Here is a 26,122-nt window from a genome sequence, read left to right on the forward strand (position 1 = left end):
AGCTCAGGCTCTTTTCCCCCCAGCGAGGTGACATTCCATGTCCCCATAGCCAGAGTGGTTGTCCAGGGATTGGGCCGTCGGGGTCTCCGCCCACAACCGTCACCCAAATCACAAGGTACCGGCCCCTTGTGGGCCTTCCTGCGGGTGGTGGGCCCACTGGAAAGCGGACTCACATCGCTTGTTCGGGCTTAGCCCGGCCAGGTCCCGTGAGCAAGGACCTGGCCACCAGGTGCTCGCCTGCCCCAACCCCGGGCCTGGCTCCAGGGTGGGGCCCCGGTGACGTCAATCTGGGCGACATGAACCTCTTTGATTTATTTGTTTTCTTCATCAATGGGGGGGTTTGAACCGCTATTTGTCTGATCCGTCGCCTAGGACCTGTTTGCCTTGGTGTGCAACGTATTTCTCAAAAACATCTCAACAAACCCAAATCTGCCAGCGGCCTCAGCATACCAAACTTCTGTCACTTCTACTGGGCTGCAAACTGCAGAGCCTTAATGTACTGGCAAAATACACAACTAGATAAAAATAGCTGATTCCACCCCATCATGGCTTGTTATTGAACAAAGTCTTCTTGTTAGTTCCTTACCTGCCCTTCTCTTCACCAAAGCCTCTAAAATCCATTGCCAAGAACAATTTCATAATTGCAAATTCTTTGAAAATCTGGTATCAAGTAAGGAAGTCATTCAACCTACCTGGGATCTCCACCTACACCCCACTCCACAGAAACCATGACTTTGCCCCCTCACTGTCTGACAACACATTTTTGCTTAGGGGTATCATTACCATTAGGGACCTATATCTCAATAAGACTTTGGCTACTTTCACTCAACTGAATTTTGAACTGAAAATTTCACTGCCAAGAACTCACTCTCGTTACCTACAAGTCAAAGATTTCGTCCGTAAAAACAGATTACCCCACACAGCAGACAGCAGGAACAGGAAGCAGACAGACCTGACAGGCATTGTCCCACGATAAACCAGTTTTTGTCTGATATTTTAAATGCTTCTCTGAGGTATATAAATGCAATATTCCTCCAGACCCACGCACTGCAATCTTGGGTTGCTCCCCAACATGCATCCGTAAAACTATACAATATGGTCTGATAATTGGAAAAAGGAACATCTTATCTCTGTGGAAAAGTGATGTGATGCCCTCTTTTAAGGCCTGGCTCTCTGAGGTCACCAGTCTACTACATATAGAAAGGATTCGAGTGTTTCTCTTACCTCTGCAACTTTCAATAAGATGTGGCAACCTTTCTTACTATATCTATCAAGAATAACATAAAAGTAATCTCTCACTTTCTGCCAATGTAACTTTAAAATGCTTGATTTATAGCTGACTGGTACAGTTTGTATAATAAACTACGTGTTATTTTTGAGCAGGATCTTTCTTTTTCTCTCTTTCTTTTTTTGTTTTATTATTTCATATACCTATGATGTATATTAATTGTAATGAGCAGTTTTGCTCATATAGACTTGTTCATTGTAATTCTTTGTTTTGATTTTGTTTTATCTGTGTGTGTTTCCTACCGTTTCTATATATTGAAAAGTTATAAATAAAAATAAAAAAAAAACAAAAATACTTTTGAAATAAGAAGCAGTTTTCACTGAGATGCCCATTATTGTTTTCAAGCTCCAGTGGGTAAACAGTTCTTTAAAAATGTATAAATAAACATAGAATGGCCTTTAAATTATTTGCATCATATTACTCTGCTTGTAGGTTTGACCTACATACTCTACAGGCTTATTGTGAACGTGCATAATCTTTTATCAAGATTATCTCCACAACTCTCTCTCTCTTCATTAATGTAATCAATATTGCAGTACTTCTGCCTTTATATAATCCTACCTATTATTAAACCTATTATATTTGTTTTTAAATGACACCGCAGTTGGCACAGCTAGGCTTGAGCATCACAGGCTGTTGTTAAGAAGCATTATGTCCATCCGTCCATCCATTTTCATCCGCTTATCCGTTACCGGGTCACGGGGCAGCAGTCTCCACAACCGTCACCCAAATCACATTGCACCGTACCTACACCCCCTAAACCTTCCTGCGGGTGGTGAGTCCACTGGAAAGTACCAACCGCCCTAACTGGGATTCGATCTTGCCCAGGAGGTGAACTCTGGGGTTCCACACCAATGACAGAGACATTGCTTCTGGGCCAAAGCGCCACATAAGGAGCATTATGTAAGCAACAAAAACAATGTGTAAACGTGTGGAAGTAAATCTTCTGAGTTTGGATGCAAAAAGCTACGCCTGAGCTGAAGTCAACTGGAAAACAACACTTGAAATATTATTAAATTCTCTTCACAGTCCAATGGGGACCCACATCCAAGAAGGTCATTTTATTTGAATTTGAAGTAGCTTTTATTTTCCCACATTTTAAAGGAAGAATGTCAAGAGAACTCCCCTACACTTGAACTGAAGAGGGAAGACAGTGAAGGTCTTACCGAATCATTCGAATCATTCAATGATCACATCCCAATGACACAACACATGTGAAGTACAAACTTATCAGATCTCAGAGACTGATTAGACAAAAATATTAGAGGGATATCTAAAAAAGAAAACAGATCCTTTAGGAGAATCAAACCTTTTGTTTGTCTACCCAATGGGGAAGCAAATGGAAATTGTTTCTAACGTAACATTTGAATAGCACTTTTCAAACAAAATTAGTCATTGCAGTAACAAGGTTGTACTTTTTTATGGAGCAGGTGTGATGGTATTTGAATTCTAATATTTGAAGTAATCACTCTACATTGATTTTTAAATAATAATAAAAAGGGCCGATGAGTGATTAAAAGGGTTAATTTGATTAATCACAGAGTAGTTGTGGATTAATCACAATCAACATTCTTGAATATAGGGTGATTAAGGTATAACTATATACTTGTATACTCACATCATTTACTTGGTGGATTTTAGTCATTACTGTGCATCTTGATGGTCTACTCTGTATCATAAAATTTGTCTATGACAATATCCATAAGTCTACATTCTGTCTACCATACAATTCCTTTGATATTTGAGTCAGTCAGTCTGTCAGCAGTAGACTGACATATCGCCCTGTATGCAGCTGTTCTGACCATGCCAGGCATCTCACCTGAAGTTAAAACATACAATATCTTTGTTTTAAAGTGAGGGTTGATACCACTTAGTCCCCAAGCTCCAGAATAGGTTGCATCAGAAATGGCATCCGTAGTGTAAGAACTGTGCCAGAACACTATCCAGACTACTGTACCAAACAGCAAAGACACAATGAGAGGATGGGCTGGAAGTGATTCTTTTTTATATTCAGCGTAACATTATCACTTGATCTAATGTAGTCTCATATTTGCTGCGTCACACACAAGAGTAAAATGTGTCTGTTGTATTTTTCTTACATAGAGTGTTTTAATGCAGTGTCTCAATGGAGGGGCCGTTCCTAATTGTAATGAAATAGAACATTTGTTATAGTAAGGTTACTATGAATAAACAATAGAAGGCCTGCTTGGGGTATTCCAAATAAAAAGTCCTTATGTTGTATAATGTGTGTAATTTAAACCAATCTGCCCCTTGGAGTAATTTGACTTCAAATTTGCAGTCCCAGCCATTTAAAATTTAAATGTACACATTTAAGGACCAGTGGACTCACCACCCGCAGGAAGGTTTAGGGGGGGTTGGTACGGTGCAATGTGATTTGGGTGGAGAGTGCTGCCTCCGCGACCCGGTAACGGATAAGCGGATGAAAATGGATGGATGGATGGATATTTAAGGACTACTCCACTTATCAATCTCCTCCACTTGCTGCTGAGTCAAACTGTCTTTTCTGTAGAACAGAAATATAATTCATTCAAGTAACTATTTAGTTGTGGTGCTTTGGCCCAGAGGCAATGTCTCTGTCATTGGTGTGCAACCCCAGGGTTCACCTCCTGGGCAAGATCGAAGCCTGGTTAGGGAGGTTGGTGCCTTCCTGTGGGCTCACCACCTGCAGGAAGGTTGACAAGGGTCTTGTGTGGTGCAGTGTGATTTAGGTGGCGGTTGTTGAGACTGCTGCCCCCGCGACCCGGTAACAGATAAGTGGATGAAAATGGATGGATGGATGGATGGAACTATTTGGTTTTACACAAAGGGAATCTCACTGATTTTCATTCATCACTTCATCATTTTAATGAAACTGATATCACCACTGCAGGTCCATGAACTCCTCAGACTGTTAATATAAATGGTGTTGGCACACACATGTTGATTTTTATTCTTTGTAAATATTATAAAGTTCTGCAGGAGTTCTTTGTTTCCATATGTTGCTCTTGTAAACTTCTCCTCTTGCTGACTGATTGACAAGTTTTATTATTTTTGGATATTTTCTCATCTCAAAGGTATCGTTTTACACGAATTGCAGTGGACAACGAGGCCGGTCCCCACAAGAACCACACAGTGGTCTTTCTGGGATCCGAAAAAGGCATCATCCTGAAGTTCTTGGCCAAAATGAACAAAGGCTTCCTCAATGATAGCCTGTTCCTGGAGGAGCTCAACGTCTACAACCCTGACAAGTACGATATTTTTTATGAAGTGTGATGCTCTGGGTTTACATATGCATGAGTGACAGAGATGGATGGAAAAATCAAAATACTCAGATTTAGTGGCTACCATCTCAAAGTCAGTAATATCATGTCTCTTTCCGTGTGTGTTTTTTTAACGTGTGTTCAACCTTCTACCAATTCAGCCAATCCTCCAACCTACCAGCTCTATCAGTACCAATCAGTCGCCTTGACCCACGCTGAGTAGAGTGGAGTGAAACCAGCCAACCAGATGGCTACCCTATCATTTAAAATAGTTTTATCAGGTTACACTTTGTCCAACCACAGCTACTAAATTAAAGACATAGTCCCTGAAGCTCTGGATAAAGTACAGCTGTGGTTCCTGACCACAGTAGAGCCCAACTCCTCCAAAAGCATTGGCTGATTTGACACACACACACACACACATGCTCTCACACACTGAGATCTGTGTTTGTCCTCAGCGTCAGCCTGTCATTTTTAGCTAATATATTGCATTGTCGTTAGTGCATGTCAGGGGCGCGTGCATAAACTGGTGTGATTCAGGCACGGTGGGGTGAAGAGAGTCTTTGGAGGATTGTCGTGTATTGAGGTGAATAAGGGGAAAGGGATTTGTTCAGGGGTAATAGATGAGGAGGAACCAATGTTAGTACAAACAGAGGGGGGAGAAAAAAAGGGGTAACAACTGGAGAGGGAAAATAGAGAGAGGTGGAGGGAAGAATATGTGATTGTGTAGGACAACTGTGAAGAAGAGAAAAAGGGGAGCTGGGACTTGACATGAGGGCTTTCAAGGTTACTACTGTTTGTTTTCCAACATGCTGTGGCCATGTGATCAGGCGTATTGAGGGGATAAAGGGCAGGTCCTGCCTTACCCTCCCTGTGTGTCCTTTTCGTCTGTTTCTCATCTCTGCCCCCTCTTCCCCGATGGTGGTGGCATTGGGTGAGCATTCGTTGGCTACTGGCCATCTGGCTTTAGTCATGTACAGTGAGTGACTTTGCCAGGATCAGCACAGGCCTGATTGCCGTGCAATACTCAGTGTAGATGGATTGTAAGCCCTAATTGAGAGCATTAATGCAGGACCAGAGGACCACGAAGGGAAGATTAAATCCCTAGAGGAGGATGGTGGGATAGAGAGAGGAATAGGAGTGAAGAGATAGAAAAGATGGTGGCATGCCCACAGAGATTATTATGCACTGCTACTGGGGTGAGGAGACAAAGAAGACCAGTAGAGATGGCAAAATGGAAGAATGGAGGAAAAGAAGGAGGATAAAGGGGCTGAGTTAGTATTAGTAGGTTTTACAGTTAAGGGTCATATTATTGCAGACTGCTCACTTTCCCCATCTGCCTGTTTATCTGTCTGTTTTTATCTTTCTTTATCTCCCACTATGTTACTGACCGTCCATTATCATCCCTGTTTCCCCTGACCTTTATCTCTCTGCCAGCACTTAAAAAAAATAAACTCCATTAATCTATTATTAAAAGAGCTACATTTGACTTCTTCCAAGCCGTGTTTTACACCAGGGGTACTCAAATACAAATCTTAATGATCGTCAAAGACACACAATTCAAAGGTCCTGGGGAGTAAAAGGGCACGGGGGGTGGTTGTGGTCGTGGTGATGGTCACACACACACGTACGCAATATCTCTCAATAAGTCAAAGGTTACTTATAATAGTTGGTCAAGCCACAAGCAATAATACTGTCAAAACAAGTGGTCTTTTCTCGTCAAAACAACAAGAATACATACTAAAACAAAATGTAATAAAATGCCATTTCCAATTTGACATAATTTTTCAATGAATACTCAAATAGATAGAACAAAACCCTGGCAAAGAATCCAAATTATATATGACGATTAGGGGTTTAAATAAAAAAATAAAAAAATAATAAAAAAAACAGACACAGAGGTCCAAGGTGATTCAAGGATTTTGAGAATTCAGAAATTTGCATACACGTGTAAAGGATTAAAAGCGCCATAAAGTTATCAATGATCTTGCTAACAGCCTATCACACATCGTTAGCATTTTGATGACATACCATTTATTCATACAGACCAAACAAAAATGCCCACAGTGAAGGACTGGAACACAGCTTTCCTTTCACATTATCACCACACAGCCCACCAATAGGAGGGCTGTGGTCTGCAAATGGGCTGCTCATGAGCCAAATGTGGACAATGGGCCACCATTTAAGAATTAATGTTTTAAACTTAAGCAGAACTGCCTTTAATCAAACATTTTATAGAATAATAATTGAACTAATTGATTCTCTCACTTTTGCTCCTACAGATGCAGCATAGATGGCGTGAAGGACAAGCACATCATTGGCATGCAAATAGACAGCAAGAGTCATGCTCTGTGGGTTGCTTTCACCTCCTGTGTGGTTAAAGTGCCTCTGTCTCGCTGTGAAAGACATGGAAGATGCAAGAAGTGAGTCTGCCGCTTATTGTTATGATGGATTCCACTGAGTCTGGAAATGTAGTCTGCTGCACTGTAAGAAAGGTGAACAATAATCTGCTGGTTGTTTGTGGTTTTCTCTTTCCAGGTCCTGCATAGCCTCCAGAGACCCATACTGTGGTTGGGTGTCAGAAGGAGCCTGCAGACAAGTGGTGGGTAACATGAAGTAAGTAAACACTAAGAAATAGCTTTGACAGGCAAGTTAAATATAATAAACAAAGCAAACCTCAGTCTCAGTGCTTGGATGGACCTGAAGCTACTTCAGTGCTTAGGTGAAGGAGCATTTTGATTAAGAAAATGTAAAGTGAAGCCCAAGATGTTAACTCTAAGTATAATGAAGATTTTAGAGGTAACTGTATATGAATTTGACTCTATGCCAAAATGCTAGGGTGGCTACTTCCATCCATCCATTTTCATCCGCTTATCTGTTACCGGGTCACGGGGGCAGCAGTCTCCACAACTATCACCCAATCACATTGCACTGTACCTACACCCCCTAAACCTGCCTGCGGGTGGTGAGTCCACTGGAAGGTACTAACCGCCCTAACCGGGACTCAAACCTGCCCAGGAGGTGAACCCCGGGGTTCCACACCAATGACAGAGACATTGCCTATTAATTAAGCTCTTCCCTTCTAACCTTGCTGCTTAAACATAAAATTTATGTAGTATTTGAAACACGAACAACACATTTTAAACCAAACTGAAGATACAACTTTTTATTTTGACATTAATTGTGTACCAATTTGTCATCACCAAGGCCAGGCTAGGACAAGCTAATCCAGCTAACCCCCTGGGCCTTGCTCATATCTCAACTAACACTGTATGTATTTATTTATTTATTTTTGCCAGTTTGTCTGTGAAAAGTAAGAAGCCCCTAAAGGGACATGGGGGCAAAAAAAAAAAAAAAAAAAAATACATTAAAATAAACAAAGAATCATGTACAGTATGGTTTGGGAAATCTAAGATACCGGCATGTCATGTGTGACATATGTACTGTATACATGGTGAGCATTTAATTAATGTAGGATACCGCAGTTAGACACAGGAGGGCACTGGTGTTGTTGTTGTTGTTGTTCGACTCTTGATAACAGTGTAGGGAGATTAATGTCGATTAAAAAAAATCTGCAATGTACTGAGGAAGCGAAAGTAGGAGCGCGATAAAGAGAGGGACCACTGTAACGTGAATGTTATCACGTAATTACGTGAAACTTATTATGAAATAACGTGAAACTTATCACGAAATATATAATAATAATAATGGATTATACGTCATGAAAGAAAGAAAGAGCCTTGGGGCATACGCACAGGAAGCACAACTGCATGTGCTTAACCTAAGGTTTCTCGTGCTCACGAGAAAGAGATACGTTTCTTTTTTTCTTTTTTTTCCCCATGTCCCTTTAGGGGCTCTGTAGAAAAGTCATTATGTTCATGGTTTACAAAAACCTTAGGATACAAAAAGCTTACTGTTTCTTGCTTGGTGGTGTTAGTTGTTTCTTTGATCTTTGTTGTTTTGTTGTGGGCAAGTGTGACTGCCTCCAGCTGACTATTGGAAGGATGCATGGAAAGAAAGTGTTTTTAGCCTCAGGCTGGGGTTTGGAGAAGCAGAGCTCGTTAAGCTCATTGGTCATGTTAACGGTAATTAGTAGTTGCAGTTATGACACTGAGCCAGGTTACAGTGGTATGAAAAAGTTTGGGCACCCCTGATCATTTTCAAGATTTTCCTTTACGGATCATTGGTTGTTCGGAACAGCAATTTCAATTAAATATATCATATAGCAAACAAACAGGGATATTTAAGAAGTGAAATGAAGTTTATAGGATTTACAGAAAGTGTGCAATAATTTCTTAAACATAAATGCATAAGTGCATAAATTTGGGCACCCCAACAGAAAAATTACATAAATATTAAGTAGATCCTCCTTTGGCAGAAATAACAGCCTCTAAACACTTCCTATAGCTTCCAATGAGGGTCTGGATTCTGGTTGAAGGTATTTTTGATCATTCTTCTTTACAAAACATTTCCAGTTCAGTCAGGTTTGATGGTTTCCGAGCATGGACAGCCCACTTTAAAACAGACCACAGATTTTCAATGATATTCAGGTCTGGGGACTGAGATGGCCATTCCAGAGTGTTGTACTTGTTCCTCTGCATGAATGCTTTGGTAAAATTTGAGAGGTGTTTAGGGTCGTTGTCTTGTTGAAGTATCCAGCCCGGCGCAACTTCAACTTTGTCACTGATTCTTGAACATTGTTCGCAAGAATTTGCTGATACTGACTGGAATCATGCGACCTTCAACTTTAATAAGATTGCCAGTACCTGCACTAGCCACACAGTCTCACAGCATGATGGAACCACCAAATGTAACTGTGGGTAGCAAGTGTTTGTCTTGGAATGCTGTGTTCTTCTTCCGCCATGCATACCGCCCCTTGTTATGTCCAAATAACTCAATTTTAGTTGCATCAGTCCACAGCACCTTATTCCAAAATGAAGCTGGCTTGTCCAAATGTGCTTTAGCGTACCTCAAGCGACTCTTTTTGTGGCATGGGTGCAGAAAAGGCTTCTGCCGCATTACTCTCCCATACAGCATGTCCTTGTACAAAGTGCGCTGAATAGTTGAACGATGGACAGTGACACCATCTGCAGCAAGATCATGTTGTAGGTCTGTGGGTTGAGTTTGACTGTTCTCACCATCCTTTGCCTCTGCTTATCTGCGATTTTTCTTGGCCTGCCACTACGGGCCTTAACTAGAACTGTGCCTGTGCTCTTCCATTTCCTCACTATATTCCTCACAGTGGAAACTGACAGCTGAAATCTCTGAGCTAGCTTTTTGTATCCTTCCCCTAAACCATGATGTTGAACAATCTTTGTTTTCCGGTCATTTGACAGTTGTTTTGAGGCTTCTATGTTGCCAGTCTTCAGAGAAGATGCAAAGGGGAGAACAACTTGCAACTGGCCACCTTAAATACCCTTTCTCATGATTGGCTTCACCAGTGTATGTAGGTCAAGGGTCAATGAGCTTACCAAACAAATTTCGTGTTCCAATAATTAGTGCTAAAGGTATTCAAATCAATAAAACAACAAGGGTGCCCAAATTTATGCACTTATGCATTTATGTTTAAGAAATTATTGCACACTTTCTGTAAATCCTATAAACTTCATTTCACTTCTTAAATATCCCTGTTTGTTTGCTATATGATATATTTAATTGAAATTGCTGTTCCGAACAACCAATGATACATAAAGGAAATCTTGAAAATGATCAGGGGTGCCCAAACTTTTTCATACCACTGTTTGCTTTCTGAACAAACAGCACATTTTGTGGAGGGAAAAACATTTTGCAGATGAAGTCATGACAAAACGACCATGGACCCTGTTTAAAGATATTGAATTTGATCTTGTTGGCTTTCTGAACAAACAGCACATTTTGTGGAGGGAAAAACATTTTGCAGATGAAGTCATGACAAAACGACCATGGACCCTGTTTAAAGATATTGAATTTGATCTTGTTGCTGCAAAATGATTAATCTGAGATGCCAAAATATTTAAAACACACAATTCATAACACAATTCATATTCCGTGACCCATACTTTCGATGTTGTTTCAGTTCAATTAAAAGATGTTTTACTCTGAGAAAAATGTTGCTGCATTGCATACTTCTTGCAATAGATTTTTCTTTTTTATTTCTAATTTTACTCCAAATCTGTTAAAAAACCTGTTCTTAACACTCCAGTGTTAGTGCTGGAAAAATTCTATTTATTTTATTTTTAATGAGACAGACTTTTATTCCTCACTATCATACGACCTGTCATCTCATTTCCCTCCGTATTTTTTTATTTAACCTTTTTTAAAGGTAATACTGTATTTCTTGTTGTGTTTTCTACCCATCCTTTTTCTTCCACCTACCCCCGATGTTAGTCTTGCCAGTTTTTCCATGCAGAGTTCTGCCTCTTCTGCCTTCTGCCTGTAAACAGCTTGCACTCTAGTCCCCTGCGACAAACGTTCAGCAACCCCACTTTGCACCGCGGAGTACGTATAGAATATTAGGTCCCAGGTTGCTCTTCACTTCAGATATGAATAATTAACGCCATTAGAGCTGACCTGTATCTCAGCAAGAGAGTACTCTCGCTGCAACCGCACATCTCGCATCATAACCTCACCTGATATGAGAGGATGTGGATGCAGTCAATGGATGCCTTCAGTTACGTATGGTTTGATTCAGAGTTAAATATGCATAACGAGGTTGCAGTGGGATCTGCTGATCCTAATCTGTAGTGTCACATGACAACACACCGCTCATCTGCTTGCTGGGATGCAGCTGCTGTGGAGGAGGAACTCTGTAAGTGAGGGTTCACTCTGCGGTTCATTCACATTCACGTGCAAAGTGGCACTACATCGGTGGCTGGGTATTAATCAATAATAATTAATCATGAAACCTATGGGATTTAAAGCATATGCTGCTCATCTCAGAGGTCTGGAACCACATATTTACCCTCATTTTTAACTGTAATTAGAGACATGGCCACAAAATTAACTGTTTCGGTGCCTTAAAGAATAAAATAATATGGTGAGGGGGGACAAGATCTTTTTTTCACTTTTTCTTGAGAAATTTATTGCAGATATATCAGGAATATGGAGGGCGAATATGTATGAAAATTAAACAGAGAAGCAGATGTTTTCATGGGATTGGAGGATGCAACTGCCGATTTTGTTTATGTGTTTTAATTTTCTCACATCTAAAGGGAATAGTCATCTGACAGAGAAATGTGCTGTTGCTAAACTTGTTATGGTAACAGGAAATGCTTTCTGTAAATAGTTATTTCCGGACTGTTGTACAGAAATCAAATAGGCAGTTTGTGTAAAATCCTGTGTGATGGTCTTAGTTGCCAGGTTCACACTTCCACCCCTGAACTAAGGGTACAGGCTGTGTGATGCTGTTTTTGGAAAGCATTTATTTTTTCTGTGCTATGATAGTAACCAGTGAAGGGTGAGGAGGCAGGTGGACAGACAGGAGGAGCAGTGGTGGTGAGAGGAGAGCAAAGGAGGACTCTGAAAAACTTTAATTCTGGTTGACAGTTGGTCTGCTCTGTTTCACAGATCTTACGGCTTGCTTGGTGGTCTTTCAGCATGAAAACAGGTCTTGATGTAGATTGTACGGGAGAGGAAAGTCCTGGGAACTCTTCCACTCACATCTCTTCCATTCTTGTCACATAAGAAGTGGATTTTTGATGAAGAAAAACATTTTTTGTGCATTTATGTAAAAAGCTTGTTAATACCTTTGATTGAACCAAAGGTATAGTATGACTCTTGCTGTGTCTCAGTGTTATTTTGACACTTTCTGACTGTAGCCATACAGCTTATCAGCTTATCTCATGGAATGCTGAAAGCAGCATCTAACACTGGTAAAGTCATTGATTTTAAAGCATTAGTTTTACAGCAAATGTGTTTTAGTGCCATTTAGAAACACACAAAATCTTCGTCTGAATCAGCTCTATTGGCATTGAGTTGTGTCAACTTTAACTTCTCGAACCCTTTGGTGATTTTTAAAACCACTGACCTAAAGCCTTCAGGGCAACAGGTAGGTGTGCTTTTGTTTTGTTCCAGTCTAGGTCTTTCTGCAGCATCCACATTCTGCTGTTGCTGGGTATGATGTGATTGAAGCTGTTTATGCATTAGCTTCTCTACAGCTGTTAGGTGTGGCGAGCCTGGACAGCCTGGCCTGTTTTCCACCACTGACAGTGATATCTCTGTTTCCTGCAGATCAGCCTTTGAGCAGGACGTGGAACATGGTAACACAGATGGCCTGGGAGACTGCCAAAGTAAGCAGGCCCTCCTCACTCTTATCTCCCGCCTCCCCCTCACCATTCCTCTCTTCTCTGTTAACTTGGTCTCACTCTTCACCCCTTGGTTTCGTTCTGCGCTGCTGTTACCTCTTTCTCCCCCGTCTGTTCTGCCCTCACAATCCTCCCTTTCGGCCTCTTCCTTCCATCTGAGCCTTCGGCTCTCATGATCCTCTGTCCTGCTCCTGCTGTTTTTCTAGTCCCCCGGCCAAAAGAATGTTGTGTCCCAAAGAACGTTGATCCCACTGGGTAGAGACAGGATTCTTGTTTGTGCATGTGTTGTAAAATGTGTTCAATGTAAACATTCAAATGCACACAGCACTGGGATTCACTCTCACCTGCAAATCAAGGGATGCCAATTCAATCAATCTCAAAATGCATCTTTTTAATGTACTGTAATGTACATAGGGACAGTTAACAACAAATTAACTTTTTGAAGGATTAAATTAACAATACAGTTGACAAATACAGCGTACTGCTCCTTTAAAACCACTCAGTTTGGTTAATTCCATACTTTTTGTTTGACCTAAATAACCTTTGATGAAAACTTCAGAGTGTATTGAATACTCTGTCAATATTAAATTACTTTAAAAGTCATGGCTTTTGATTTTGTTAAAGCTCAACCACTCTTTACAGCATGCAATAACATCTCGCCTCATTTTTTGTTTCTTCCTTCTTTTCCCAGATACATTTGTGGCTCTGAACGGTAAGTATTCCACATACAGGAGACTGTGATGGCAGTTGTAGTATAAAACAGACAGAAGTTACATTTCATTCACCAAGGCTATTTAACTTGGGCCACACCTCTCTTTCTAGTCGATTAAGAGGGATCAGTCCCTCTTAAGTAAAGTGAACTCCGCCCACCTGTATAAAGTGAGGTTATTAATGATCTTTATTTTATTCTCTCTTTTTTAAATAGACCATCTTTCCAGTTATGAAGGTAATCAAATATTTAGACACGGTTTCCTTCCTAGTGTTTCCTCGTCCATCCTCTGCGATCTTTAGACTGAAGGACATAGAATTTAAAATCAGAAACCTACTGATTCTAATTCTAGTTTGGTTAGACCTTCACTTTCTTTTTGTTCCTCTTAGATCTCCTCTTTATCCCCGATGTAGCTGTGTTGAATATCTCTGATCTTTGCGTTGCTAATTGGATGGATCTGATTGTTAGTGGTTTAAGGTCTTCACATTGACAACAACATGCATAATAAAGTTGAATAATGAATCAGCAGAGAACACACCGCCCCCTTCGGTCTGCACAGAGATCTGATGTGTTTCTACCACCAGGCATGTGTGGCCGACAGATTCTCTCTGCACACTCAAAGATGCTGCGTTCAAAAAGGCTGATGTAAACAAGCATGAGTCTTCAGATCTCGCTGGCTCCATAATTGCACAGTACACTCCTAAAAAATACACATCACTGTAGAGCATACGTGTCAAACTCAAGGCCCGGAGCCAAATGTGGTCTGCCAAGCCATTTTGTGTGGCCCGCGGGAGCTTAAAAAGCATTTAATAAAGTCCATGCAGCAGAGTTTATCAACCTATGAAATTAAAAGGTTTTTGTTTATTACACAACAATGAACAATATTTGTAGCTTGAATAAATAATAATCAATTGCAATTACATGAGCTACATCTATACCAGGCTCTATTCTGTTTGTATCAAAGTCTGAATGACTTTTATTTTAAAATATTGCCAGATTATGTCAAATAAAGAAGGTAAATGGATTTATTTTTTTTTTTAATGAAGCAAATTAGATTTTTTTCATTTTTTCACTGTGTCCCACTGCGGGTTGGTACCAAAGGACCAATGGACTGGTACTGGTCTGCGAACAGGGAGTTAGGGACCCCTGATCTATACAGTGTTCCATTTAAAACCAGCCCTTCAACAGGAACAAAGTCTTAGCCATTGGCTCAGAGACTCCAGCCTCTTCGTCTTTGTCTATAGTTGATATGGATTTAAAGATGAATAAATGCCCCGTTTCTAACCCCGTCTCCTCTACTCCAGACTAGACAACCTTCCCTCCCTTTTAATCTGTATAAAGAGGGTTTTGCATCCATCTGCAATTTAGAGCATTTTTTTCCTTCTGATCCATGGTGGAGCTCCGAGGCTCCAAGCTCTGAGTTCAGCTGTGTGTCATCTGCCTCAATTGCACTTCCCCTGGCAGTGAGGGAATGAATTATAAAATAGGCCTGTCACACTAATCTCTCAGCCCTGGGCCAATAGTTAAATAAATCATTTTAATGATTGCCACGCCACACGGGGAAGAGGAGGAAGAAGAGGAGTGGGAGGAGGCTTTGGTTGGTAGTGTGTGAGGGTGTGTGTTGTACCAGTGCAACCCATGAAATGTCTCTCCATCAAATGCAAGTATGAGCGCATATTGAAATGGCGCCTTCCATCTGAAAACAAGGTGTTGAAAACACAGCTGTCACTACTTACCTGATTTTTTTTTTCTTTGTGTAGGAATTAAATAAATTAAAGGCCATATTTATTTTATGTAAAATAGTACACTTGCCTATATACACTTGATTCTCAACTCAGGTGTATATAGGCATGAGTTGAGTTCTACCCATAGTTTAAAAATAGACACAGGAGGTGAAAAGCAGGGAGTCACAAAGACTTCTTTGCATCTTCAAGTTATTGTCAGACCTCCAGGTGTAACAGCGTTTCCAGTGCATACATTTACACAGTTTTAGCTTCTTTTGTCTTCTCATCTCCTGGTGCAACTTCCTGGCTGCGCTATGCTCTCCTCCCTGTTGTTGGCCAGCAACTGATTTAGTTATTAAAGAACTGAATTATAGGGACAAGTCAAAAAAGAGAAAATCCATTAAAATTTAATGGCATGGTTCTGATCATTGATCAAGCCCTGTTGCTCAGGGCCAGGCGAAATTAAGATTGCCAGCTGGGCAAACAGGAAGCCTTTATGAGATCCCAGAAAGGTGGGATTGCATTGAAAATTAAAGGTGAAAAAAAAAAGTGACGAGGAAAGGAAAGTAGAGAAGGAAGGTGTCACAAGTACAGGCAGAGTAAGATTAAGATTGTGATTAATTTCATGTGAATGAATTTCATTATAATATCTAAAATAATTGTTAGTTATTTTAGATATTATAATGAAATTCATTCATTCACATTCAGTTTGATTTAATAAACACAGCAGGTCAGTGTTTTTAGAGTAGGGCTTTATACAAAGGGTTTTTCATACAAAGCTTTTTTTTTTTGGTTGCTGGATTTAAAGAGTGGCGCTTTGGCACAGAGGCAATGTCTCTGTCATTGGTGTGGAACCCCAGGGTTCACCTCCTGGGCAAGATCGAATCCCATTTAGGGTGGTTGGTACCTTCCAGTGGACTCACCACCCGCAGGAAGGTTCGGGGGGGTGTTGGTACGGTGCAGTGTGATTTGGGTGGAGGTCTTGGAGACTGCTGCCCCCCAGTAACGGATAAGCGGATGAAAATGGATGGATGGATAGATGGATTTAAAGTTTAATGTGTTTATAAGCTGAGGGAAAACATTTATTAGCACATGTCTAAATAATTAGGTTTTACTTGCCACCATCTTTTTTGGGCAAATAGTATTCTATATTTTGCCTTTGGGACTAGAACTCTCTTGCTTGATTCCAGAAATGTGCCTTCTTCTGTATTGAAGTTAGACTCCCCACAATAATGGTGGAGAAGTACGATGGTACTCTGACAGACCCTGCTGGTGTATGATGTGTTAGTCAGAACAGGAGGAAGGCAATGAGACAAAAACACAGAGAGAAGCAAGGGATAATGACAAAAGGAAGGACAAGCCCATTTCAAGAAATACACATACATTTGCTAATGAGTTGCTAACTGTGGCAGATAAACATTTGGTTTGAAATAATCAGATATATAAAAAAAAAACAAAACACTGCCGGACTAAAGCGCATGTAGCCTCTCCCTCTGTTTTTTCTCGAACTTTGGTTAACCTATGTTGTGTCCGGCAGGCCCACATCTCCACCACCATCACACCCTCTCACTGCCCACCTCGGCCCTGCCAGAGGCTGCCGAGGGCCCACTGGGTCGGGGCCGCATGGTGGAGCAGAAGGACCCCCCAATGATCTCAGACAAAGGGGAGGAACCCTACGTGGCAGTTCCCTCTCAGACTCAACCTGAAGGTGATGGTAAGCCTTGGAACTCAACAGTGAGCAGTCAATTTGGTCCATTGTCTCCTGTGGCAAAGGAGGGAGGAAGGGTAGAGGGTGAGTGAAAGGGAGGGTTGTGGTTATTTGAGATTTATGGCTGCCTGGCTGCTTCCAGCTGACTGGTGCACAGATACTGAATCACTTTCTCAACGGGGGGCACATTTCCTCAAACTGCCTGTGCATATACCTCTAGGATTAATGCACTCTAACAAAGACATACATGCACGTACCTATTCTGTACATAGTAATAAACAGGTATGCACCCACTTATACACACTCACACGAGGATGGATTTATCACCCGTGAACTGTAATGTCCCAAAGGAGATGTAATATCCAGACCATTACACTCTGGTAGGGAAGACTGCGATGTATTTATTTCCTCCTAGAAGACGACTTGAGCCCCAGTTCTCGTCATACTTTACGTCACTGTGGCATGACATTGAATGCCCTTTCTTTCTAGTGTTAACAACTAATAAGAATGAAACCACTCTGTGTCAAAAGCAGTTAAGTTGATGCTTTGAAGAACTACCACTACAGCTTACAATGCAGAACTATTGATGGAAACACAAAAACTTTAATCCAAAAATAAAATCAGCTGACCACATCAGGGGTCTTGAGTTCAAATTAATTGATGACCACTGTCAGTTATCATTAAAAAAATATATTAAAGTAGAAAAGGAAAAAGAAGAAATAAAATCATGTGTACCGTGTTTTCTAGACTATAAGCCGCGCTTAAAATCCTTTAATTTTCTCAAAAATCGACACTGCGCCTTATGTATTACCGTATTTTCCGCACTATAAGGCGCACCGTGTTATAAGGCGCACCTTCAATGAATGACATATTTTAAAACTATTTCCATATATAAGGCGCACCGCATTATAAGGCGCTACAGTAGAGGCTGTAGTTACGTTATGCAACCATTAGATGGTGCCGCGCTAAAGGGAATGTCAACAAAACAGTCAGATAGGTCAGTCAAACTTTATTAATAGATTACAAACAAGCTTTCCACAACTCCATTCACTCCCAAAATGAATAAACAGCTGTTTTATTATTTTCTCTGAGGTAAAGCATTAGCATTTTCGTGACACATCTTTAACATCTTTTAACAACAGCAAGGTATAACATTTTACTTTTCCTCCATTCAGTCAACACGCAAAAACCAGTCTGATACTGTTACGGTAAATTAAACGTTAGTGCAATCACAATATAGTGACACTCGTAATGTGCAAAAACAATAACAAGTGCAAAACAATAACAATAACAATAAAGCAATAGCATAATAACTGTAACCATCTCGCTTTATTGCCACGGAAACTTTGTTTAGTCTTCTTTATGTTGTGCAGCTCATCCTCATGCTTCCTCCACTTCCGCACCATCGATTCATTAACGTTAAACTCTCTTGCTGCTGCTCTATTTCCGTGTTCTACTGCGTGACTGATCGCCTTGAGTTTAAACTCTGCGTTGTAAGCGTGTCTCTTAATAGGAGCCATTTCAGGGTCTTTACACAAACACACAAATGAAAATGAATCGCTGTTTAATATATCCCAGCAGGCACCGCGCACTTCTTCTTCTACGGGGAAAAATGGAGTCGGTGGCTGCTTACCGTAAGTTGCGAGACCTGTCGCGGCTCAATATTGATCCATATATAAGGCGTACCGGATTATAAGGCGCATAGTCAGCTTTTGAAAAAAATTTCAGATTTTAGGTGCGCCTTATAGTGCGGAAAATACGGTACTTGTGCCATAAAGGATACAGTGATACATCCAATCTGCAACTAGTTGTTTTTAATCAACAATTAAAAGTGGCATAAGTTGAGAATTCTCTCATCCATTGGAACGCTTGTACAAACCACCAAAGGACCCTTAAAAAAATGACTGACTAAACCAACCAAACTCATAGTGTCAGGCACTATATTCAGTCTCAACTATGTCCAGTCACACCATATATATATAGTAATCTTTTTTTCAGTAATCTTGTTTGTGCAGTATGTGCGGAAAGTGGCCAGCTTTTCCTGGTAGTCAGCTGGCAGTTGCTGTGAAACAGTAGTTCGTGTACGGATGGAGAGATTACATCTTTTCATAAACCGAAAGCACCAAGAAGGACCGCCTCTAAATTCTTTAATGTTAAGTTCGCAGCATAATAACTGTAACCATCTCGCTTTATTGCCACGGAAACTTTGTTTAGTCTTCTTTACCTGGCGCAGCTCATCCTCATGCTTCCTCCACTTCCGCACCATCGATTCATTAACGTTAAACTCTCTTGCTGCTGCTCTATTTCCGTGTTCTACTGCGTGACTGATCGCCTTGAGTTTAAACTCTGCGTTGTAAGCGTGTCTCTTAATAGGAGCCATTTCAGGGTCTTTACACAAACACACAAATGAAAATGAATGTTTAATATATCCCAGCATGCACCGCGCACTTCTTCTTCTACGGGGAAAAATGGAGTCGGTGGCTGCTTACCGTAAGTTGCGAGACCTGTCGCGGCGCAATATTGATCCATATATAAGGCGTACCGGATTATAAGGCGCATAGTCAGCTTTTGAAAAAAATTTCAGATTTTAGGTACGCCTTATAGTGCGGAAAATACGGTACTTCTGGTTGTGCTTACTGACCTCGAACGGATTTTATAAAGCTAAACCACACAGCGCGTCACACATGATGGCACACAACTGAAACACACTGGGAGCCAACAATGATGTTTAATTCTGTTATCACAATTAGAGGATGCTCAACAACAACTACTGTATGGTTGTAGAACCCAAATCCGAGCAACGTCACGTCGTGCCTCCCAACACCCGGAGACTCTGCATTGTGTTTTTGTATTATCGATGTATGGTGCGATGCAGGATGACTCAGACGCATGGCTGTCGTTTTTTTTTTGTGCTCAAGAACTCTTTTTATTTCTCCTTTTTTATCGATACAGGCAAAACACACACTATCTCTACAAAAGAACAGCCACACTTACAATAATAAAACAACAATATGGTGACCATCCATAACTAAAATAGTGACAACCGCCTGACTCTGGAGGGGCGAACAACAACAACAGCGCCCTCCTGTGTCCAACTTAGGTCACTACCCTTTTCCACAAATCTCCATCCCTATTGATCCATGCGCACCCATCCCACCGATATTGTCAAAACCCAAGTGAAGCAAACTAATTCAGGGCTTGCCATCATTTCGGGTGGATTAACCAAAGAATTCCAGCCACTAAATATTGGTGTTAACAGGGCGTTTAAAGTTAAATTGCGAGCTGCATGGGAGCATTGGATGACAGAAGGCGAACACACACTCACCAAGACAGAGAGCCAACGAGTTAGTGGCGATAGTGGCGAGTTACGCCACTATCTGTCAATGGATCGTGGATGCCTGGGCTAAGGTATCAGTCTCAAATGTTGTCCGAGCTTTCACGAAAGCTGGAATCATCACTGAACAGCTTATTAACAGCAACAAGACTGACTTGGATATTGACGAGAGGGATCCGGGCATGCTTGATTGTTCCGCTTAATTGTTTTGCTTAATGCGCCTTATAACCTGGTGCGCCTTATGTATGAAAATATTCCCGTTCATTGATAGTGCGCCTTATAATGCGGTGTGCCTTATGGTGCGAAAAATACGGTACATTATGGTTATGAAAGTAATAATACATAGTTAGCGTAACTTCAAATACACTAAAATTCAAACTATGTATGTAACTACATTGATAGCTTTAGGCTAAATTGTGGTAGAAAATATTAAGGATTGATCTCGGACGTGATTGGACAGTGCTGACTGAAGGAGCATGAACTTTCTTTAACATCTCTGATGGATTTCTCTGAATAAACTGTCGCATTAGAAAAATAACACGTGTCATCTCGACACAGAAGGCAGGAAGGAAGAGAAAGTGCTAAGAGACAGGTGTGACATTTCAGTCGTTTCCTCCAATTTTGCCATAGTTAATGGAGTAAAGATAGTGTTGACGTTTATTTTAATTACAACCTCAACTTAGCCTATGTAAAAAAAACAATGTGTTTTTAGAATCACAACAGTGTGGTATTTTCCTCCAATTTTATCCAACACTTGTCGCCATATAATTTTCTTCACTTTCCCCCCCTCCCCCCCCCCCCCCATGTCAAAATAATCTTGGTCGTCCGAGCAGGTTCTTTTTCAACCACAGATATTATTTCATCATTGCTGGACATGTCACGTCACTCTCAATGTTGCATGTTACCACAGGGTCAAAATGTCTAACACATCTGCTGCAATCAGAAAAAAATGACACCTGTTTACAGCAGAATTCCAGTTTTCAAATTTGAATCAATGTATCATCATCTGCTTTTCTTGGTTGAGCTCATTCCTCTGAATTAGTAGGACACTGCTGCAGTAGGAGGCACAGCCCTTCGACAACATGTGGAAACACATTAATGCCTGCATTGTTAGAAAAACACAATTCAGACTTGTGTAGTTTGGAAAGGAGGATTAAACCACATTAGCTCGACATGCTTAAGTCCAGCTAGTATTTATTTATTTTGACAGAAATCAGTAGCAGTTGTAACAGTGTTGCATTGGAGATAGCATTTATAGATGGGGGAGAAATTTGTTTGTATATCTTGTGTTGCCAAGGCTGGAGTGCTACGGTGGTAGGTTCAGGGTTCAATTCCAACGCAGGCCCAAATCCAAGCTTGTGTGGCATCAGCTGGGACGTCTGGTGTAAAAACTGTGTGGACTGCTACTGTGGTGATGTACAATGAAAGTTACATCCTGTTTATAGGCTAAAGCTAACGAGAGGGTGAGGTATTTACACGAGCATAGAAGGCGTGAATTAAAAATTTTAAAACAATGTGAGAGAGGCCGTAGAGTCTTTATAGCGCCAAAGTTTCCATTTCCTTGAGTGGCTATTCAAGGGGGAGGTTCACAACAGCATATATGCTGTTTAGCTTGGCATGGCCTTGGCTAAACCAAACAGCTTTCAACAGAAAAGCCTTGAGCACCAAGTTCAACTCCAGTTCTACAATTGGTGGCTACAAATGTTCTACGACATTTCGAGTATGTTCCTGAGTAAGTGGTAGATTCAGTTCAACCTGAACCTTCCTCTTTGGAGTTATGGTTTTTGGGGAATGTAATGGTTTTGGAAAATGTCAGTGGTAGGTAATGTCCTTGGATTTAATTGATATTAGGGAATTGATATTAGAGAGTATACATTGCTAGAGTATACATTACTAGAAATATGTTTCTACTTCTTGACCTTATACTGCAGGGGTGATTTAATTGTGTGATTTGATCTGGTTCCTTCTGGTCTGAGGTTTTGATTGGCCGTTGTGAGGTGGATGATTTTTTCAGCTCTGGATGAATCATCCAGAGTAACTGGATGTTTTTGTGGACATTACGCACTTCCCTCACCGACGTCAAGTCATAGGTTATAATACTGTATATATATATATAATATTGTTCTTGCGGACCTCTTTTGTGTTCTACTCACAGTTGCTGCTTTCATTTCCCATGTTCACCTTCTGGCTATTCATTTTACTAACACATCTCACAACCGCCACATGGGACCAACAGTCACGTCACAGCAGCACATGCACTTTTGAGGTTTTACTAAATACACTTGCAGCTGTCATTATTCCTCTTTGAACTGAGAGTTTAGAAACCATGCTCACAGTCAGAGGAGCATGAATCAAGTATGGATACAGGCTGAGTCTTTCATTCCCTGTCGTCTCTACACACGCCCACGTACACGTCCAGAGTTATCAGTACAGTGTTCCCCCCTCTATATCGCGGTTCTCCTTTCGTTCCCTCAGTACATCGCAGATTTGCTTTTGAATCTGATCTTTTTTTTTTTTGCTGTAAAAATGCAGATTCTCATTTTGAAATTTAAATAAGTGCATTTGCAAACGATCACTGGTAGCTTTGTTTACCTAGACGAGATCGTGCACAGCATACTATTGGCTAATACAATGCATGCTCGGTGTACTACTGGCTAATTGCGCATGCTCTTCTGTTCCTCACACTGATTGGCTCATGCATTGTAGCATCTCTCAGCATCTCCCCTTGTCTGTCGGCAACTCTCTCGCAAACTCCTCTCTGCGTCGTCATTATACAACTGTGTACATAATTGTGTGGGAAAGGGTAATACAGTCTAGGGAGGGTTGATAACAGTCTGGGGGAGGTTCGCAAAGGGGCTCAGTCCTGAGTTGTTTAACACACCTGGATGTCAATACCATGAAATAAAAGCTGGAATTCTGAACTTTTGTCTCATATTCATCTTTTGATCTGAAACCCAAATGTCTTCAGTATACAACAAAAACAAAGGAATTGCCCTTGCCGTTCCAATACTTTGGAGGGGACTGTAGTTAATGGAATGCTATATGATGTAAAAAAAAAATTAAATAAATAAAACATCGGATGTAAAACCAAGATACACTGGTACTACAGAAAATAAAAGTAATGATAATTTTACAGTAATAAAAACAATATAAAAAGCATATGATGGGCTCTAAGGAAGTGTAAAATCTGGAAAGTCAGGAGTGGTAGAGAAGTACAGTATGCTACGGTGGTACAAAATTTTTAAGGCCAATCAGAAAGTAGTTTGCAGTCGGAGTGACTGATGGATTCAAGGTAGGGGTGGGGTTTAGCCAGGAGACTTCATGATTGGACAGTGAGAGTAAGAGATGACTAACCTCTAGAACAAAGAGGTATAAAGGTCAGCAGGAGATGGACCGAACACATGTGTAAAAGAGAGTGAGTTAAGGCGGAACGACAAAGTAGACAGAGTAGACGTGGTAAAAAAATAGACGGGTTCAAGTACCTAGGGTAAACCGTCCAAAGAAATGGGCAGTGCACAAAGAGGTCAAAAGAAATATGGGTGAGATGACTTTCAAGTTAGATTTGTGATGGAAGGAAAATTGAAAAGTGTATCAGACAGTAGTAAGACCTGCTGTGATATATGGGTTTGACATCATGACAGGAGGAGGTAAAAGACAAGGCTGAGGTGGAGGTGGCAGAGATGAAAATGCAGATATTTTCACTAGGAGGAACGAGAATGAATGAGGTTGGGAATGGGCAGAACAGAGGAACAGCTAAGTTTGAGCAGTTTGAGCAGATTAAGTTTGAGGGGTATGGTTGAAATGGTTTGGGAGTAATATAGAGCGATAGTCTGGGAGAAACTAGTAGTAAACCAGTAGTAGGAGTAGTAACTACCAGTAAAACCTGGTAACTCTGGCAACATAGTCGTTTGATAATTCTCAACATTTGACAAATTATATTTTTATTATGTTTCGTTTTAAACTCCCGTATGTAATATGCACCTAGGATTATGAATTCTGTTCATTTCCACGTATCATCTCTATTGCGCTAAAAGCTTCGTTCTGTTTTTTTTACGATGTAAGTGCAGATTTTTAAGATTCCCACAAAGAAAAATTTGTATCATATATAGAATAAATATATGTATGTCGTACTGCACAGACATAGTAGGATTGAGACACATATGTGCAACAGTCATGTTATCACATGCAGTTGTGCACTGTGGGAGCTTTTTACATGATGGTGTTAGATTTCAGTGGTTTTCACATTTGGTTGGGTCTGCAGCAGGAAGATGGTAAGACACCAAAAGGCTCTCCCGAGCACACACAGTCACATAGCCCCACACATTCAAAGAGAATTTCCCCAAATTCTCTTCACACCAACTTTCTAAAAACACCTCTACTCCCTAAGAACAATGGGAGATCTCCCAATCTACCTTCTCACAGGGATACCCCGAATAAGTTTATTTTGCTTTTATTGTTGGACCTGTTTTGTTTGACGTTTTGCTATTAAAACGAATTGACCATCTACCGGCTGCTTCCACTCCTTGCCTGAAGACACCTCTAATCCTCTGTGGTAACTGAGCTGCACTGGTTGTAGGTCATGTGTGAACACATTGTAAATCACTCTGCTATGGACTCTAGTGGTTAACCCAAGGAAAAGGTGTTGTGGTAGATGTCTGCATTCATCAGCTGCAGTGTGTGTGTGAGTGTGTGTGCAGTAGGCGTGTGTGTGTGCACCACATACACAAGTTTGTGCAGGTTATTGTTGACCCTGTTTCATTACGCACAACCTATTGTTCCCACTCCTCCAAGGCTACAACTCTCTGCTTCTATTTAATCATCTTTTCCTGGGCTGGTATCACAGCCAGCCTGTGAGTGTCGCTCTGATGACGGAGTTCATTGGATTTTACGCCTAATCAGGCTTTTTAATTTGTTCTCTGTGATTCCTGAGATTGAATTTAAGCTTTGTGAAAAGTCTTCTATTTGCAGCAGTGAGAAGGAAAAAAGGGGTTTTAGGGACATTTCTACCTCTTTTATCTGCTTTCATATATTTTATTTTCATTTCAGCTCAGGGTTTTATTGGGGATTTAAAATGTGAATCATAATCACTTGCTAAAACACACAAAATACAAAATGTTGCTGCAGCACACTTTCATGTGTGCCAGTTCTGAAAAGGTATTTTGTGTGGGGGGATAAACAGATCTTCATTTACATGTTTTTTTGTGGGAGTATTTAAAAACTAATAATCTTTTTATCCTGAAAATGCTTAATTGTTTTGATTGTTTTAGGTGGAGGATGAATAATCACTTTTCCCACCAGGTTTATTTGTCAGTTGTCAACCACACACCAGTGTCGAAATATTCTCCTGTTCTTCTGAAAGACTAACCATGGTGTCACTCGTTCTCTGTAGGTGTGATCCGAGAGAGCTACCAAAAGGGACGTGACCAGCTTGTTCCCGTGACCTTGTTGGCCATCGCTGTCATTCTTGCGTTTGCCATTGGCGCCATCTTTTCAGGCATCATTGTCTACTGCGTCTGTGACCACCGACAGCGAGACCTGGACCTGACAGGTCGCAAGGAAAAGGACAGCCACCACCATCACTCCCGCCGTGGCTCAATGAACAGTGTGACTAAGCTGACAGGCTTGTTTGAGACGCAGGCCAAAGACGGTCGGCCTGAAGCCATCCTAACCCCGCTGATGCACAACGGGAGGATACCACCAAATGGGAAGATGCTAATAAAAGCAGACCAGCACCACCTCAATCTCACAGCTCTACCCACACCTGAATCCACACCCATGCAGCCCCGACACAAGCCCGGCCGGCACAGCGCTGAGTGG

At 41.0% G+C, this 26,122-nt stretch overlaps 1 protein-coding gene across 1 annotated transcript in view; it reads left to right on the forward strand.

Annotated features, from left to right (window-relative positions):
• The window catches only part of LOC103397160 (semaphorin-6A-like), a 73,184-nt gene that overhangs the window by 44,979 nt on the left and 2,083 nt on the right, over positions 1 to 26,122 (forward strand). The window contains exons 12-19 of the mRNA XM_025052703.1: positions 4,363 to 4,536; positions 6,831 to 6,971; positions 7,087 to 7,164; positions 12,757 to 12,815; positions 13,522 to 13,542; positions 13,756 to 13,776; positions 16,801 to 16,977; positions 25,695 to 26,113. Coding sequence (XP_024908471.1) covers positions 4,363 to 4,536; positions 6,831 to 6,971; positions 7,087 to 7,164; positions 12,757 to 12,815; positions 13,522 to 13,542; positions 13,756 to 13,776; positions 16,801 to 16,977; positions 25,695 to 26,113 — 1,090 coding nt within the window. The remainder of the gene's footprint in view (positions 1 to 4,362; positions 4,537 to 6,830; positions 6,972 to 7,086; positions 7,165 to 12,756; positions 12,816 to 13,521; positions 13,543 to 13,755; positions 13,777 to 16,800; positions 16,978 to 25,694; positions 26,114 to 26,122) is intronic.

Source organism: Cynoglossus semilaevis, chromosome W (assembly GCF_000523025.1).
Source record: "Cynoglossus semilaevis isolate Cse_v1.0 chromosome W, Cse_v1.0, whole genome shotgun sequence".
NCBI classification, from domain to species: Eukaryota; Metazoa; Chordata; class Actinopteri; order Pleuronectiformes; family Cynoglossidae; genus Cynoglossus; species Cynoglossus semilaevis.